General features: G+C 42.8%; 1 protein-coding gene across 13 annotated transcripts in view; it reads left to right on the top strand.

Annotated features, from left to right (window-relative positions):
• The window catches only part of RNF38 (ring finger protein 38), a 133,004-nt gene that overhangs the window by 64,347 nt on the left and 49,614 nt on the right, over positions 1 to 19,043 (top strand). For 4 of the 13 annotated variants that reach the window (XM_047699576.1, XM_047699573.1, XM_047699571.1 and 1 more), the window contains exon 1: positions 5,129 to 5,231. The exons of 3 other annotated variants lie outside the window; for them this stretch is intronic. In XM_047699576.1, the coding sequence (XP_047555532.1) occupies positions 5,229 to 5,231 (3 nt within the window). In that variant the 5' untranslated portion in view covers positions 5,129 to 5,228. Of the gene's footprint in view, positions 1 to 5,128; positions 5,232 to 17,940; positions 18,054 to 18,176; positions 18,544 to 18,586; positions 18,951 to 19,043 lie in introns of those variants that run through there. 6 more of the 13 variants (XM_047699577.1, XM_047699578.1, XM_047699575.1 and 3 more) reach the window with 4 other exon arrangements.

Below are 19,043 nucleotides of genomic sequence, written 5' to 3'. Positions count from 1 at the left end.
ATCCAGGGCCTTCCTGGTTTATGTGTCATATTATTAGACTGTTCCAGAATACTTGGGCATAATTTGCAGGTGGTGGGTTGGACTCTTGATAAACTCTTCATTTTTTTTTTTAAGATTTTATTTATTTTTATTGGACAGAGAGAAAGAGAGACCACAAGTAGGCAGAGAGGCAGGCAGAGAGAGAGGGAGAAGCAGGCTCCCTGCTGAGCAAAGAGCCTGATGCGGGGCTCGATCTCAGGACCCCGAGATCATGACCCGAGCTGAGGGCAGAGGCTTAACCCACTGAGCCACCCAGGCGCCCCGTAAACTCTTCATTTTTTTTTACCATTCGTTCCTGTCACTCTGCTTCCTCTTTTCTTGCACAGATTGAGAGGATTATCTTAGTATATGAGCAGGTGCTCCCAACACTGCTAATTATCTCAGGAATTTATGTCTGTTTCTAGTTTGAAATATCTTAGCCATTTCAGTTTGGTTTGTTTTTGTAGTTGATTGTGTTTGGTTATGCTTTCTTCTCATACTTTTTTTCTCTGTATCCAAAACCCAATTTAATGGTGAGGATTGAGAATAGAACCTGTTTGTTTCATGCCAAAGAAACCTGCTTTGGGCCCCCTTTTTTTGGTTTGTTTTTAAAATCAGGTCCAAACCGTTGGTAGTTTTATTTCATTTTGATGTTTTGTTTCTCCTCTAAAGAAATCTGGTCTTGGGGGCTTTCCAGTACTCATCAGCGCCCTTGATGGCCCAGCCCTTGGAGTAGATACTAATGTGGGCTTGGTGCTTGGAACATCTGGCTGCTGATGTTGGATGGGCTTAAATTTAGTCTTTTCCATCATCAGTTTCCAGTGGCTTCCCTCCCATTTCCTGTGTCTTACATGCAGGAATGTATCACTCCCTTGGTAGTTTTCCCAGGCAGACCAATCCAAGTGATCCTTTTCTCTGCTGTTTTAATCACGATCCTCCTCCCTCATCCTGTTGGAACTAGATCAAGAAGTTGGTTGGTCATTGGGATTTTCCAAATGGCTTTCTTTGTTCTGTGCGTTGATCTCTCTATCTTTGTGAGTTTTGCTCAGACAGATTTCAGTCTGTTTACAGAGAGAGAGGTATGCTTTTAGCATTCCAGGGTCTCTTTTATTATTACAGTAATCCAGAGGCATGGATTTAACTTTTAACTTATTTTAGAAGCAAGCCACTGAAAGAGATTATACCAGACTATACAGTTGGTGTTGTAAAATTCAGTATACTCTAGATTGTAGATGTGAGCATTGGAAAATGAAAGATGATGGAGGGAAAGACAGAATCACTTTAGGCCCTTAATATTGCATACATTTGTGCTTTGTAATTGTGAAGATGTTTTTGGGTTAAGTTTTCTTTCTTTTTTTTTTTTTAAAGATTTATTTATTTATTTATTTGACAGAGAGAGAGATCACAAACAGGCAGAGAGGCAGGCAGAGAGAGAGGAGGAAGCAGGCTCCCTGCTGAGCAGAGAGCCCTATGCGGGGCTCGATCCCAGGACCCTGAGATCATGACCCGAGCCGAAGGCAGCGGCTTAACCCACTGAGCCACCCAGGCGCCCCCTGGGTTAAGTTTTCTTCCCCCTGCTTATAATATGCCTTTCTCCATTTGTTCATTTGTGGTGGTGATGCCAAACTGTGCTCTGTTCTGTCTCCAGGTTCAAGGGTCTGGAGATGAGCTTTCTATCCACCTCTACGAAAAACTTGGCAGCTACTTTAAAGAGTATTTGCTCCTAATTTCTGAATCTTTGTATGACCAATTTTGTGCTTTTAGGAGATGAGATTTTTTCCAAAATATGTGGAGAGAGGGAAGAGAACTTAAGGACTTTGGTCACTTGATCAGCCCAGTTCTCAAAGAATTGTGAGAAACTGCTCTTCCCTTTCCTGCTTGCAGCATGTATACTAACGATTGTTTCTCAGAGGGAAATGGAGAGAATGGATTTGTCTTTTTTTTTTTTTTTTTAAAGATTTTATTTATTCATTTGACACAGAGAGAGAGAGATCCCAAGTAGGCAGAGAGGCAGGCAGAGAGAGAAGAAGAAGGAGGCTCCCCGCTGTGCAGAGAGCCCGATGTAGGGCTCGTTCCCAGTACCCTGAGATCATGACCTGAGCTGAAGGCAGAGGCTTAACCCGCTGAGCCACCCAGGCGCCCCTGGATTTGTCTTTTGACTATGTATTTATACTCAACTGGTTCAGTCAAATGTATTGATTGGCATCTATGTGGGTAGGCACTTAGGAAACCGATATCAGAATACAAAACAAAGATTGCTGTTTTTCATGAGTGTACAGTCTAGCTGGTGAGCAGACAATAAAAATAAACAATATGTAAATAATAGACTATGTTAGAATAAGTGCAGTGGATTAAAGAAAATGTATAGCAGAATAAGTGGGATGAGAACCACAAAGAGTTGGATAGTACAGAATGCAGTTTTGAGTGGGATCATCAGGCACTATTCTGGGGAGGAAAACAGTGTGCTTAAAAATCAGATCTTTATGTTTGCCACAGCTGCTGACTTCTTTCTGTAACAAAATGAACCTGCTACCCGATACATACCACTTGAATGTGTGTGCACACATAGACACTCACACATACATTCTCTCACTTTGAGAATTGAAGGGATTATAGGCACAGCCAATTCAACCCTCTTTTTGAAATAAACTTGGAAGCTGTGACCCTACTGGAAGAAATGACCTGTTCAGGAGTCACCCTGTAATGCTGGGTCTAGAATACATCTTCTATCCCCTGTACCATTCATGTAAAATATTTGCTTAGCTATTCTGATTGTACAGACTGTCAAAACACATGTTGATGCCTTGCTTAGTATCCCCGCTTTCAGGCAAGATCCATTTCTCAGGTCTTCTGGGAACCAAAGATGATTTTTCTTAAAAGTTGCCTCAATTTAACTAATCTGTGTGTGACTGGGGATGGAACCAGGGGTGAGATGAATTAAAAAATTTTTAAAAAGACTTCATTTATTTATTTATAAGAGAGAGAGAGCACAAGCAGGGGAGAAGAAGCAGGCTCCCCGTTGAGCAGAGAGCCAGATTGGGGGCGGGGGTGGAAATCCCAGGACTCTGGGATCATGACCTGAGCCCCAGGCAGACACTTAACCAGTTGAGCCACCCAGGTGTCCCGAGATGAATTAATTTGTAGTCTCAATGGTACACTTTCCCAGAGTGGCCTGGAACACTTCCAGGAAGGTTGGTCACTTGAGACGGGGAAATGGGAGAATTCTTTCTAAATTGGCATGTATGTGAACAGCTACTCAGAGCAGTAGTCTTTTCTAGACAAAACTTATGCTAGCCTTAAGGTCCATTTGTCATGGAAGAAGGCATCAGTCCAGTTTGTGTACAGATAATGCCATGCAGACTACTTTTAGGGAAGGTAAGAAATGTGTTATTGGTTTTTCTTTCATGACTGTATACTTTCTTTTAATCTTGATCTTTTACATTTTTTAGTTTTTTTTTTTAAGTTACATGTTGATTATAAAAAGATATGTGGCTCTACTTTTAACCCCTCTACCCAGAAGTAACAATTAGAATTTAGTAATAACAATAGTAATTGAAGTTATATTTATATAAAATATCTTTCATTTTTGTTAGTAGTGGCTATTAGTATCTTCAGAGTTGTACAACTATCTCCACCATCTAATTTTAGAGCAGTTTTAATATTCCTCACTCAAAAACCCATACCCATTAGCAGTCACTGCCCATTATTCCTTCTGTCAGCTCCTGGCAATCACTGATCTTTATGTTTTAATGGGTTTGCCTGTTCTGCACATTTATATGTGGAATCACGTAATATGTGGCTTTTGTGTCTCTGGCTTCTCTCACTTAGCATGATGATTTCAAGATTTGTCTATGTTGTAGCATGAATCACTCTTCTATTCTTTTTTATGGGTGAATAATATTCCATTGTGTACATCTAACACATTTTGTTTATACAGTCACAAGTTGATAGATCTGTTTTCTTATTTTGGTTATTATGAATAACACTGCTAGGAACATTTTTTGTGTAAGTACATTTTTGTTCAGTTGGTCACAGGATATATGTTTACATTTTGAAGATCTACCAAACTGTTTTGCAAAGTGGCTGCACCATTGTGCATTCCAGCACATGCATGAGGGTTCCACTTTATTCACATCTGCATGTTTACATCCAGTACTCTCCAGTAGTCTTTCAAATTGTAGCCGTTGTATACAACGTGTGACATCTCAGTAGTTGTTTATAATGGACATGTTGTAATTTCTGTTTCTCTGATGACTAAATCTGCTGAGGATTTTTTTGTATGCTTATTGGCCATTCCAAATCTTATGGTCAGTTAAAAAAAATGTCAGTTAAAGAGCTCTTTTAGGGGCGCCTGGGTGGCTCAGTGGGTTAGGGCCTCTGCCTTTGGCTCGGGTCATGATCCGAGGGTCCTGGGATCGAGCCCCACGTGGGGCTCTATGCTCTGTGGGGAGCCTGCTTCCTCCTTTCTCTCTGCCTACTTGTGATCTCTGTCAAATAAATGAGTAAAATAAAATCTTTAAAAAAAAAGAGCTCTTTTATTTTTGGAGATTTATTTTTTTAAGCACAGGGGCAAGAACAATACTCAGATTTATTTAATAAGAAAACTCACTGTCTGCATTCTCTTCATGGTTAAAACTAAATTGCTCTGATTATCTGTGACTATGTAATTAATGACCCTAAAGTTGATTTGGTAAAGAACACTTGTATCTTTCATGATTCTGGGGTTTCCTGTGCTCAGCTAGGTAGCTCTTGCTTCGGGTTTTCTCATATGGTTGCCGTCAGATGGGGGCTGAGGCTGGAGTCATCTTGAAGTCCTCAATCGCATGTTAGATGGTTGATGCTGGTTGTCAGCTGGTACTTCAACTAGTACCCTTGGCCTGAGCACCTAAATGTAGTGTGGGCTTCCTCACAGCTTTGCAGCTTGATTGCAAGAGTGACTGCAACAAGAGGACCAGACAGATGCTGTTATGGCCTTTTATGACCTAGCTTAGAAGTCACAAAGCATCACTTCCAGCATAGTCACAGGCCTGCCCAAATTCAAGAGGTGGAAACCTCAGTCTCACCACTGGGGAGTAATGTCAACATAAGAAGAAGAGAATGAAGGGTGGGAGAATTTACTATGTATGGTCATCTTGGGAAATATAATCTGCATACTATATATACTTGAACATCAGTTAAAATGGCTGCATAATGTTCTACCATAAGGATACATGGTAATTTATTTAACCTGCCTTTAATTGTAGAGCTTTAGGTCATTTTAGAAAGCTATTATGCATTTATTCATACAGTGTATATTTATTAAGTGCCTACTATGTGCCAGACACTGCTGAGTCACCAAGATAGAGTGGTGAGAAGACTAGCAAGGAAGGTTCTTGTTCTTCTGGTGCTTATATTTTTGTGAAAAGGGCAGAAAATGAACTGCATATGTAAATCAGTAAATAATCAGATATTCTTAAGTGCTGAACAATTAATTGGTCAGTTGGCTACTCTGGGTGTTAGGGAAGGCCTTTAAGAAGGTGACACTTGGGGCACCTGGTGGCTCAGTTGGTTAAGTGTCTGCCTTCAGCTCAGGTCATGATCTTAGGGTCGTGGGATAGAGCTCTGGTTGGGCTCCCTGCTTAGTGGGGAGTCTGCTTTTCCCTCTCCCCCTCCGCCTTACTTGTGTGTGGGGGCTCTCTCTCGCTCTCTCTCTTTCTCAAATAAATAAAATCTTAAAAAAAGAAGAAGAAGAAGAAGGTGACACTTAAGCTAAGGTCTGAATAATAGGAAGGAACAAGTTGTAAAAATTTGGGTCATGAGGGGAGCATCCTAGGGAGAGGGGAGGGCTAGTGCAAAGGCCCTGGGGCTAGAAAGATGTCCAAACAGAAGGAAGGCTGATGTGTACCACCAGCAAGGTTAATTAGGGTAGAAGGGTATGAGATGAGGCTGAAGAGATAGGCACAGGACAGGTCATGTAGAAAATTTGGTAAGCCAGGGAAGGTTTAGTTTTTGTTCTGCCTGTTACAGGAAGCCTTTGGAAGGTTTTAAGTGAAGGAATGACATGGTCTGGTTTTTATTTTTAAACATTCCTTTTGCTGCTATGATGAGATTTTTTTTCTAACTGTGGTAAAAATACACCTAGAATTTACCATCTTAATCATATTAGGTCTGGTACAGTTCAGTAGTGTTAAGTACATTCACATTGTTGTGCAGCCAATCTCCAGAGCTCTCTTATCTTGTAAATGGACACTCTGTATCCATTAAGTAGTAATCCCTTGTTTTCTCCTGCACAGCCCCTGGCAACTACCATTGTCCTTTCTGTCTGTGAATTTGGGTGCTCTATGTACCTCATATAAATGGAGTCGTAAAATGTTTGTATTTCTTTTTTAAGATTTATTCATTTGAGAGAACGCAGGAGCATGCACAGGGGGAGGGGCAAAGGGAGAGAATCTCAAGCAGACTCCCCTCACAACCGGGAGAGCACTGCTAGAGCTGCAACCAAGAGTACGATGCTCTTCTGACTGAGCCACCCAGGTGCCCCATATTTGTCTTTTTGTGACTGGCTTATTTCACTTAGTGTTGTCAAGTTTCGTTCATGTTGTTGCATGAATGTTGGAATATCTTTACTTTTTTTTTTTTTAAGATTTTATTTATTTATTTGACAGAGACCACAAGTAGGCAGAGAGGCAGGCAGAGAGAGAGGAGGAAGCAGGCTCCCCGCTGGCAGAGAGCCTGGTGCGGGGCTCAATCCCAGGACCCCGGGATCATAACCTGAGCCGAAGGCAGAGGCTTTAACCCACTGAGCCACTAAGGCACCCCGGAATTTCTTTACTTTTAAAGGCTGAGTAACATTCCATTGTATGTATGCAGCACATTTTATCTGTTCTTTCATCCATGAATGGATACTTGGGTTGCTTCCATGTTTTGGCTTTTGTGAATAATGCTACGAGGAACATAGGTGCACAAATCTCTCTTAGAAACTCTGCTTTCAGTTTTTTTTTTTTTTTAAGATTTTATTTATTTATTTGACAGAGATCACAGGTAGGCAGAGAGGCAGGCAGAGAGAGGAAGGGAAGCTGACTCCCTGCTGAGCAGAGAGCCCGACGTGGGGCTCGATCCCAGGACCCTGGGATCATGACCCGAGCCGAAGGCAGAGGCTTCAACCCACTGAGCCACCCAGGCGCCCCTGCTTTCAGTTCTTTTGTGTATATACCCAGAAGCAGAATTGCTGCATCATTTATATTTTTATGGTTTTGAGGAACTGCTATACTGTTTTCCAAAGTGGCTGCACCAGTTTACATTTCACATCCTTGCCAACACTTGTTATTTTCTGTTGTTACTGTTTTTAATAGTAGCCATCCTGTTGGGTGTGAGGTCATATCACTGTGGTTTTGATTTGCCTTGTCCTACTGATTAGTGACCCCGAGCATCTTTTCATGTGCTTATTGGTCATTTATCTTCTTTGGAGAAATGTCTGTTCAAGATCTTTGCCTGCCCCCTCCCCCCCTTGAGAGAGAGTACACAAGCAAGTTGTGGGGGTGTGGGAGGCAGAGGGAGAGAGAATCTTAAGCAGGCTCCATGCTCAGTGTGGAGCCCAGTGCCGGGCTCGCATGACCTCAGACAGAGTCAGATGCTCAACCGACTGAGACACCAAGAGGCCCTAACCTTTGCCTATTTTTAAAATGAGTTTTTAAAAATTAATTATTTTTATTAACATATAATGTATTATTTCCCCCGGGGTACAGGTCTGTGAATGGTCAGGCTTACACATTTCACAGCACTCACTGGGACACATACCCTCCCCAGAGTCCATAACCCAACCATCCTCTCCCTCCCCCCCCCACCCCCCAGCAACCCTCAGTTTGTTTTGTTAGATTAAGAGTCTTATGGTTTGTCTCCCTCCCGATCCCATCTTTTTTCATTTTTTCCTTCCCTATACCCCAAACCCCCATCTTGCCTCTCAAATTCCTCATATCAGGGAGATTGGTTTTTGTTTGATTGTAGGAGTTCTTTATGTGTTCTCTATATAATCAGACAGATGATTTGCAAATACTCTCTCCCATTTTAGAGGTTGCCTTTTTACTCTGTTGGTTGTGTCCTTTGCACAAAAGTTCTTATCTTGGGGGTTGCCTGGGTAGTTCAGTCAGTTAAGCATCTGACTCTTGGTTTCGGCTCAGGTAATGATCTCATGGGTCATGGATTGAGCCCAGCTCATGCTCCCTGCTCAGCAGAGAGTTGACTTGGGGATTCTCTCCCTCTACCCTTTTCCCTCCTTGGGTGTTCATCTTTTTCTCTTACTGCCTGCGCTTTGATGTCATAGCCAAGAAATTATTGCCAAACCCAATCTCATGAAGGTTTTCCCCTATGTTTTTACCTTTGAAGTTCTATAGTTTTAGTTCTTAAGTTTGGATCCTTCACTCATTTGAGTTAATTTTTGTATAATAGGGTAAGGTAAGAGTTTATTTTGCATTTGGATATCCAGTTTCCCAACACCAATGCTGAAAAGAGTGTTCTTTTCCCATTGAATTGTCTTGGGACCCTTTTGACCCTTTGGGGCTCGTTTGAGCATGTATGCAGGGATTTATTTCTGGGCTCTCTATTCTGTTCAGTTGATCTATGTATCTGTCCTTATGCTGGTACCACAGTGTTTTGATTATTGTGCTATGTAATAAATTTTGAATGATGTATTTCTTGAGCCTGGATTACTAGAGTAGAATTGAATCAAAGGATTCGAACAATTTTTTCAGCCTTTGTCTTTTTTTGTATATTTTTTTCACACATATGCATCAGTTTATGCTTCCATATGAGAATGCTTGTCTCACTTCCTTTTCACATTGAAAGCATCCATAATGTCAAGTTACTTTGTGAATGATTGTTGAAAAATGGTTTCTAATTGTTTTAATGAGTATTTAATGAGTGTTTAATGAGTATTTAATGAGTATTTCTGTGATTACCACTGAAATTGTAGAACTCTTTATATGTTCATTTGTTCCTTAGCCACTTACTGCTTTTTTAAAAATTTGTCTTTCACATAATTTTCTCTTCTTTTGGGATATTCCTGTTTTCCTATCACTTTGTATAGAAACATTAATCATCTGTCATTCGCAAAAAATTTCCAAGCTTTTAATTTTTTTTTTTAAAAAGATTTTATTTATTTATTTGACAGACAAGTAGGCAGAGAGGCAGGCAGAGACAGAGAGAGAAGGAAGCAGGCTCCCTGCTGAGCTGAGCAGAGAGCCCTATGCGGGGCTCTATCCCAGGATCCTGGGATCATGACCTGAGCGGAAGGCAGAGGCTTTAACCCACTGAGCCACCCAGGCGCCCCCCAAGCTTTTAATTTTTAATGAAGTTTTTTCCCCATTCAGAAATTTAAAATTATTTTGGGAACAAGTCTATTGGTATAGTCTTTGAAATGTATTTTATTGCTTAGACTTTTGGGAAATCTGTCTCCAGAATATCTTCAGATATTTCCCTACATTTTCCTAAAGTTTTAGAATTTTGTATTATGCTTTCTGAGCTTATATGATATTATGTGATGCACTGTGTTTTTAAATAGATTCTCTCTGCCTTACTGTGCAAAAGTACTTTGCCATACTGTGGAATATCTGAGGTGATTAAAAATACATTGTAACGATAGGTATTTTGAGATTATTGTTATGTGGCATTCTTATCTTGACTTTGGGTATGTCATTGTCTGCTAAATTTAACTTTTTTTTTTTTAAGATTTTATTTATTTATTTGAGAGAGAGACAGTGAGAGAGATCATGAGCGAGGAGAAGGTCAGAGAGAGAAGCAGACTCCCCGTGGAGCTGGGAGCCCGATGCGGGACTCAATCCCGAGACTCCGGGATCATGACCTGAGCCGAAGGCAGTCGTCCAACCAACTGAGCCACCCAGGCGTCCCTAAATTTAACTTTTTTTTTATAAGACACCGTTATAACAGGAACAAATAAGCAGAGGAGAGATAAACTTCTGGGGGAGCTTAAATTTTATATTTGCTTTATAAAGGTTGTCCTGCTTTAAGGGTTTTTATTTAAGGTGATCACTTCTGTTTTGTGTGAATCTGCTCAGGTAGCGCACTTTCTTCTTTAAAGTAAAGTGAGGAAAAGGCCTCTTAAATGTGGCTTGGGCCGGAGGGCAGGGTTTGCAGAGATGTGCCATGTATCGCAATGCCTGTGCAAAACCACCCTGGTTAGTTCGTGTCTTCAATGTATGTCATCAATGGATGCTACCAGGAGGACACTAGCATTTTCAGTGAGCTGGTCACATTTCATGAATGCAGGGTAGAAATCAGTAGCCGGGAGCATCATCTGTGCAGGGTATCAACTATGCAGTCCCATGAGCTCCACCAGCATTCCCTGCGGGAAATTCTGTTTTCCATTAAACATGGTGAAAGGTACAAGATAATCTTGTGTTTTGATCTGTTTAGAGAACATTCTCATGTTCCTTTCATCTTGACCAAAGTGAAGGTACTAGTTGTCTGTCTGTGCTTTTCTGTTTCTCAGCCAGTGCTTATATTATTATTTATTTATTTTCTTGAAGCACTTACATAAGTATGGTCCATGTTTACTGGCTTTTGGGGTCATATTTTACTTCAGTGTCTAATTCTTAATGATTTGAGTCCTTGTTACTTTCAGCTGCAGGTGACCAGCTTTAGTGGACCTTCCTCTCCAGGTGTTCCTGGGTCGCCGTAGGTATCTTTTCTGGTGGCTGCTTGCCCTCCTAGCTAGCCCTTTGACTCAGGACCTGGTGGTCACCAGCTTTTCTAAGTGCTGCTACTCTCACTAGTGTCACTTTGTCTCCAGTTTGGGCTCACTTCCTAGGCTTTTGCATTTAATAAGACCATAGTAAAGGGTCAGGGTTTTAATAGGGAATTAAAACAAAGAGAATTTAAAGCTGGTTATGAAATATGATTGTTCTCTGAGTATCCTGGCCCAAGTTTTGTTTTCAGGGCTGCTTTCCCTAGTCCTTGGCCTACTGCAGAGAATGAGTTAGCCTATCTTTCCTCAGGGGATGCCTGTAAACACTCCTGTTTCCTCTTCAGAGTTGACTCCTATCATTTACTGTTGGGTGGAGTAAAACTTGGCCCAGCTTTTTAGGAGGCAATTTAGTAACATTTCTTGAAATTAAAAAACAAAGGCCCTTTGAAACAGCAATTGCACTGTTAGAAATTTACCTTTATTGGGATGCCTGGGTGGCTCAGTTGTTAAGTCTGCCTTGAGCTCAGGTCATGATCCCAAGACCCTGGAATTGACCCCCGCCTCAGCAGGAAGCCGGCTCCTCTCTCTCTCACTCCTCCTGCATGTGTTCCCTCTCTCGCTGTCTCTCTCTGTCAAATATATAAGTAAGAAAATCCTTAAAAAAAAAAAAAAAAAGAAATTTACCTTTATGAACACATTTTCTTTTTTAAAGATTTATTTCTTTATTTGAGGGAGAGAGTGAGGGAGAAGCAGACTCCCCTCTGAGCAGGGAGCCTGATGGCGGGACTGGATCCCAGGGCCCTGGGATCGTGACCTGAGCCAAAGGCAGATGCTGAGTCTCCCAGGCGCCCTTGTGGATGTTTTTTCAAATGCAGGTCAAACTGTATATATGTATGAGAATAGTCATTGGATCTTCATAATACCAGAACACTGAAAAACCCCTTAAATATAATATTTCATGTCAAAAATAATAAATGGTTGACCCCTAACAATGAAATAACAGGCTTTCGTTAGATCTGTGTGTGGTTAACTCTTTTCATTGCCTGGGTCTGTCCAGTGGATTTTTAAAAACTATAGTAATTAGGCTATGATATGCCCTGAGATTGAGCTGCGGGATCAATTTCGAATGAGAGTCATAGCAATTCCAGTTGTTCCCAAGATGCGCCCTATCTGCCAGAACAGAATGAGCAAGGTGCCTTTAAGCTCTCTGTTTCAGAGGGTGTACATTAAGGCAGGTCATGCTCCGAGTCCGCTCTTTCTTGTTTATACTGCTCCAGAGATTGAATATGCTATGATGTGCGGTGCCTGCTTTGTACCCTTGCCTCTCCATTTCTGGCTTGATCTCGGTCTCTATTTGTCTTATTTCTGACTCGGCTTATCTTGGGCACTCAGGTTTATTTACTCATCCGTCGTGAACTCTTTCCTCACTGATGGCCTTTCACCTCATTCTGCTTTTTAGCCCCTTCTCACCTTCACTGCCTAAAGAACTGTCACTAAGAGCTGCACCTTCACTGCACTAAGAACTGTTCAGTCCCTGGTGTATCTTACGTATACTGTGGGAACAGCAGTCTGCCCAATCCTCCATCCCCAAACTGGCTATATTGGGGTAGGCTTTCAGTAGATGTGGATTCAGTAGGTGTGCCTCTTGTCCTCTCTTTTTTTTTTTTTTTAAGATTTTATTTATTTGACAGAGAGAGATCACAAGTAGGCAGAGAGGCAGGCAGAGAGAGAGAGGAAGGGAAGCAGGCGCCTTGCTGAGCAGAGAGCCCAATGGGGGGCTCGATCCCAGGACCCTGGGATTATGACCCGAGCTGAAGGCAGAGGCTTAACCCACTGATCCACCCAGGTGCGCTCTCTCTGGTCTTTGACAGCTGCTGATTATTAACCTTTTCAGTCTGACAGGTGGTAACACTTATGAGTAAAAAGTGCTTATGCTGATGTTTTGCATTAGATCACATCTATTTGTGAATATAGATAATGTGTAGCCTGAAGAGTGCTAGGCCACTACACCTTTCCACTATGTAGCTTCATCTTATTAGATCCTTTTAGCTGGTTTTAGTGGAAAGATGGAAACTGTGAGGGAGGAGGGTGAGCAGAGCTAGCTTTAGGAAATTTTGAAATTTCTTTGTCTCCTCATTCCTCTCTTTACTACCAGTTCTACTTGTGTGTCTCATTTCTTCCTGGGAATTTGTCCGTTGAGAAAAACGTAGGATATACCACTGCTATGAAATGTCACATATCATTAATTGAACTATTGAGTGCTTGCCAGGTACTAGAACCCTTGCCAGAATCAGTGAGACTTAGTCCGTGGCTCCAGGGAGTTCACTCTCTAAAGGGCAAAAGACTCAAGTAAATACATATTTACATGGCAGGGTGATTAATGTTATGTTAGAACACAGAATACAGGCCACTAACTCAGCAGTGGTGGTTGGGGTTGGAGTGACATTACAGTCAGGAGACTTGGCATTGGATATGATGACAGCACAGCCCTATTCCTGACAGTGTTAACAGTGGGAAACTGCCTCTTCATTATAAAGGTCATGGACTCCCAGCAGGAAGGCCATTCTCTACCCAGCACCTTTTTTGGCAGGTCCCAAAAGTGTATAGCATTTTTTTTTTTTTCCCTCTGTGTGTGTGGTTCTTCAGCATCTGGACAAGTGATTCTTTATCTGCAGCTCTTCATTCGTGTGTTACAGCATTTTAAAATAAGAGATGCGTTTCCTTTCTTTTTTGTGTATCCTCTACCAGCCAGTATTCTTCCACTGCAGACATCAGGGTTAACAAACAAAAGAAAGATGGGACCTGCTCTTGAGGGGCTTACAGTTTAATGGGGAAAACAGACATTAAGTAAATACTGTAAGGAGTTGTGATAGAAGTATGTATGTAAAGGAACAAGAAAACCTATAGCCTGAGTCACTTCTCTTGTATAAAGGTCCTTCAGATAATCATTATGTTTAGTTTGTGATGTCTTAGAAATGCAAAATTGAGCACCAAACCAAATTTTGTGTTTCCTATTTGGTAGACTATTTAACTACCACTTAAGTAAAATTTATTTGTGCTTATTGTTTATGCAATGTGCTCAAAAATGGATTTCCATCAGTAGAACTCTTCAAATTCACAAGATTGGAAGTTAGTTTTCTAGAAGCAGATTGTGACTTTCAGTGTGAAATCTTTCTTAAGTCTAACCTAATGTTATAGTTGTTTTTCCTTTGTTAAAAATAAGGAAAAGTCAGGCACCTGGCTGGCTCAGTTGGTGGAGCATGAGACTCTTGATCTCAGAGTTGTGAGTTTGAGCCCCACAGCGGGTATAGCGATTACCTAAAATCTTTAGGGGCACCTAGGTGGCTCAGTGTGTTAAGCCTCTTGCCTTCGGCTCAGGTCATGATCTTGGGGTCCTGGGATGGAGCCCCATATCGGGCTCTCTGCTCAGCAGGGAGCCTGCTCCCCCCCTGCCAAATAAATAAATAAAAATCTTAAATAAAATAAAATCTTTAAAAGTAAGGGAAAGACACTTAATTCTAAGTTCAGTTGGCTAACCAGCAAATTTTGCCAAATTTTTAAAGAAGGCATAACACCATTCTTGCAGAAACTATTCTAGAGAGAAAAAGAACACTCCCTAATTCATTTCTAAGGCTGGCATAATCTTTGTAACAAAACTTGACAAAGACATTATAAAAATGGAAAATAACAGCTATTCTCATTCAAGAACACAGATGTAAAAATCCTAACCAACATGTTAGCAAACCAAATCCAACAATATATAATAAGGATAAGAAAACAGGACTTTATTAGGAATGCAAAATTGGCTTACCATCCAAAACCAGTCAATGTAATTCACATATTAGCAGAAAAATTATATGATTATCTCATAGATGCAGGAAAATTTGATAAAATTAAATATTCCTTTATGATAAGCTTTTGATAATTTAGAAATAAAAGAACTCTCTAAAGCAATCTGCAAAAAAAAAAAAACTATTGCAAACATTATACTTAATGGTGAAATGTTGGAAGTTTTCTGGTTTGGGAATAAGACAAAAGCGCATGTCTCATTGTTTCTATTTAGAATTGTGCTAGAAGTCCTAGCCAATGCAGTAAGACAAGACAAAGAAAAGGAAAAATGTGTTGGAAAGAAAGAAATTGAGCGGTCATTATTATCTGCCAGCAGGATTTTATGTACAGAAAATTCAAAAAGATTAAGATAAACTGTTAGAATAATTACATATAATTATATTGTGGCTATATAATTACACAATATATATGTATATAATTAAATAATTTCTAGAATTGGTAATTATATATAAAACCTTGAATAACCAAAGAACAAAAAAAAAAAGTAAGACTTGTATAGAAAATGTATAGCAGTACTGAAAAAAAAAGTTGATGATGCAGATAATAGATGCATCTTGCTCATAGATTGAAGATCAATATGTAAAGATTCATCTCGAAGATCCAGCCCAGCCCAGTCAAAACCTCAGGTGTTATTCCCGTGTATTAGAATGGTAGGTCACCAAGTAGGTATCCCAATGACCAGACATACTTTTTTTTTTTTAAATTTATTTATTTGACAGAGATCACAAGTAGGCAGAGAAGCAGGCAGAGAGAGAGGAAGGGAAGCAGGCTCCCTGCTGAGCAGAGAGCCAGAATCGGGACTCGATCCCAGGACCCCGAGATCATGACCTGAACCGAAGTCAGAGGCTTTAACTCACTGAGCCACCCAGGCGCCCGACCAGACGTATTTGAAGGAATTTTAATATTTTCCTATTTGGTAAGCAGTGTTTAGTGTATTTTTATTTTAGAAGTAAAGGTGGCTTAAATTACTAGGGTACCTCAGGAGGAAGCTTTTAGTATTCATTCAGTTTTTCTGTTGTGAAAATTGATTTTAAAGAGCAGTCTTAGAGTCAGAAGTCTCAAAAAGCTCTTGTGACAGTCAGTTACTTTGCCTGCAAGTATTGTGCTGTCCCTAACCATATATAGCTATTTAACCCACTGAGCCACCCAGGCGCCCCCATATGTAGCTATTTAAATTAATCCTGGTCAATTCATTAGATGCCCTAGCCTCATTTTGAGTGCTCAGTAGCCACATGTGCCCTCCTTTTAGATGGTGCAGATACTGACCATCTCTTTCTTTTTTTTTTTTAAAGATTTTATTTGTTTATTTGACAGAGAGATCACAAGTAGGCAGAGAGGCGGGCAGAGAGAGAGAGAGGAAAGCAGGTTCACTGCTGAGCAGAGAGCCCGATGCGGGACTCGATCCCAGGACCCTGAGATCATGACGTGAGCCGAAGCCGAAGGCAGAGGCTTAACCCACTGAGCCACCCAGGCGCCCCGATACTGACCATTTCACAGAAAGTTTTATTGGACACCACTCCAACAAGACTTTGCACTTTTTTGAAGAGTCACCAAATAAAATTTAGGTGGACTGGGGTTGAGCAAGTATTCTGTTACAATTTACCACCTGCCACATTGGGTTGTCAAAGTGGCCCAGCTTAAAGCCTATTTCACTGCTTCGGTGTTTATTAGCAAGATGCTAGCTCATCAGATCATCAGATACAAGAACATCAATTGAGAAGAAATGGCAGCATAGATTTCAAACTGTCCAACCTTGACTTGTGGGATTATTGTTTGCATCTAGGCAGACATCTTGGGTTAAGCCCTAAGAGCCCAGGTAGCTAAGATCTTAATCATTTGAGAAGTTTTCTCGGGAAGTTTGCCTCACAAAGGATTGGCTGAGGCCCAAGGGGATTCACATTAAACTTAAGGATGGAAACCCTGAAAGACTGTAATAGATTCTTGATGCTGAGACTCAGCACTTGAACTGGCTCTTTTGATTGGAGGGCTCTCAGATGGTAATTTCCCTCCCCTTTACCAATTTTTTCTTCCTTTCCTCCTTTCATCACATAGCTATACCCAAGTGTACAAGAAAAGTGGTTTCATAGTGGTCTGCATTATATAAGAAAACTTGGACAGCTGAGGTTCTTCTGGAAGCTAAGTGAATCTGCAGCAGTAGTTGGGAAATTACAAGGGACTCAAGTTAGGAACCGATTGCGTTGGATGCATCTAAAAGTATGATTGGGATTTATGACTGTGTCATGGAAAAAGAAAAACCTTTACAATTTGGTTTTAATCATCTACAAATTGGCTGCTTTGGAAGACAGGGTGCTTTGGGAGGAAGGGTCTGCTAGATAAAAGGACTGCGTAATGGGAGTGTAGGGTTGGGGGAGGGGATGTGTTTATCGGTACCTGTTACAACATTCTAACTTCTCTATGTCCAGGAATTGTAAAAGCTTGGGATTTATTGCTGGAACTTTGATTCAGAGTTGCTAAGCACCTGCTGTTGTGTTTCAGGCTGTAGGTTTGGACCTTGGGCTTCCAAAGCCAAAACAAGAGAGCCAGTGCTCCATCTTATATCGCTACAGGAGACAAATGTACACAAATAATTACCATATAGTGTTATTCATGCGTATTTAGAAGATCTTTGAACATCAGTTTAGTCTGATTCCTTAATTTTCTACTGCAGGCAGCTAAGGCCCAGAGCAGGAAGGAGACTGGTTTAAGTAGTGCCAGAAGTAGAACCTGGGTGTTTTGCCGATTAGACTACCCTAAAATATGATCACCATCCTTGATGGCATCAATCAGTTTCCTATCTGCATAAAGCCTGCTTCTTGCGTAATGCCCCCTTGATGGCCCACCTTTCCTCAGATACCACTTAGCTCTCTTTTCCTTGCATTTATTATGCTTTTATGGTATGTCTGTCTTCCCTTTTAGATCTCGAATGTGATCAGGACAGGCAGCTTGCCGCTGTGGTCTTTGTACCCATCTCATTTCCAGTCCTTAGCACGGTCTGAGTAACTGTCAGGTTTAATTAAGCCTTAGAGTTGGACACGTTGGGTTCCGACCTCCTTGCTTCTTTGTGAGACACCTTCGACTAATTACCTTCTTCTATATCAATAAAAATTCCACTTCTGGGTCCACATCAACCCATTTTACATATTACATTTTGAACTGAGTGAGGTCAGTTACTGTTAGACTGCCTAGTTTTGGAGGGAGGGAGGCACGGCCCAGAAGCCATACTTAAGGGAGAGAAGATGTGTACGAAACTGGCATCCCAGGATCCGGTTCAGCAGCTTGTGGCCTTGCTGGGCGCCTGGGTTGAGAGGCGGGCCGGGGCGGGGCTGCGCAGGGGCGCTGTGCGACCTGCTCTGTTGCCGGAACTAGTCGCAGTCGCGCGCCCGGTCGCGCGCGGCGCCGCCCCGCCCCCTCCCCCGCGGGGTGGAAACAAAGGGGGCTCGGCGCGCGGAGCCGAGCCTGGGGGGAAAGGGGCGGAGCGTCTGGTGGTCTCGCGCTTTGTGCTCGCTAGGTTTGTTCCTGTCGGGGGACGAGGTGGGGAGGCGGGCAGCGACCTCAAACGGAGAAGTGGGAGTGCCGCGTGCTCGCGCATCTTGCGGCCTGGCGGCGAGGGGCGTCGCCTGCGCGCGCAGCGGAGGGTAGTGCGCCGGCGCGGCACGCCGTGTTCGCGAGCACAGAGGTGGGGTGCGGTGGGGCGGGACAGTGCCGCGGCCCCGGCTGTTAGGGCCCGGGGGCGGAGAGGATGCAGCCCCCGAGGCGTTAGCGGACTCTGTCAGCTCTGAGTGTGCAGCTGTTTCCTGGCGCGGCCCGTGTGATGGTGCCGGGAGGAAGGAAGCGCCGTGACAGCGCCTCGGTCGGAGCCCGGGTTCCGGGGGTGAGGAGGCCCGGGGACGGCGGAGCTGGCGAGCTGGCCGCTGGCTGGGCGAGCGGTCACAATAGGAGGCGGCGGCCCGGCAAGGAGCCGCGGGAGCAGCCCCGCAGGGCGGAGCCTCTCCTCGCAGGTACTGGCCGCTGCGGTCGTTGGTTCTCGCGTGAGGGCGGGACGGACCGAGTCGCAGGCCGTTGGGAGCCTGCGGGGGCCGCTCCCGGCAACAAGGAGGAGGTGTGGTTGCCCGGTGCTTGGCGGGGCGCGGCCCGGCAGCCCGGCGCTCTTTGTTCCCGGGGCGGCGGCGTGGAGGTGTGGGTGCAGCCGGCGGGATCGCCGGCCCGCCGTTGCCTGGCAGATGGTCTCTCTCGTGTGCGCTCTCTTGTTTTGCCGAGGCGCAGGTGAAATGATGTCACCCAGGAGAACGCGGAACCCGTTCGGAAGGGTCCTTTCGCGTCCTTCTGTTCTGCGGGTTTCTGGACAGGCTGCGTTTTGTTCTCAGGGGATGGAAGTTCTTCTTTGCAGGGCTGAAGAATGAGAGAGGTTGGTTTTGAGCCAGGAATTTTTCAAATTATTGAGAGCTAAAGAAAATGAAGTTTTTGTTTCCGTGTCTAGGACCTGTAAGAGACATAGTTT

The sequence above is a fragment of the Lutra lutra genome, chromosome 13, assembly GCF_902655055.1.
Source record: "Lutra lutra chromosome 13, mLutLut1.2, whole genome shotgun sequence".
NCBI classification, from domain to species: domain Eukaryota; kingdom Metazoa; phylum Chordata; class Mammalia; order Carnivora; family Mustelidae; genus Lutra; species Lutra lutra.
Note: the sequence above shows the minus strand (reverse complement) of the source record. Positions and strands in the feature narration are given on the sequence as shown.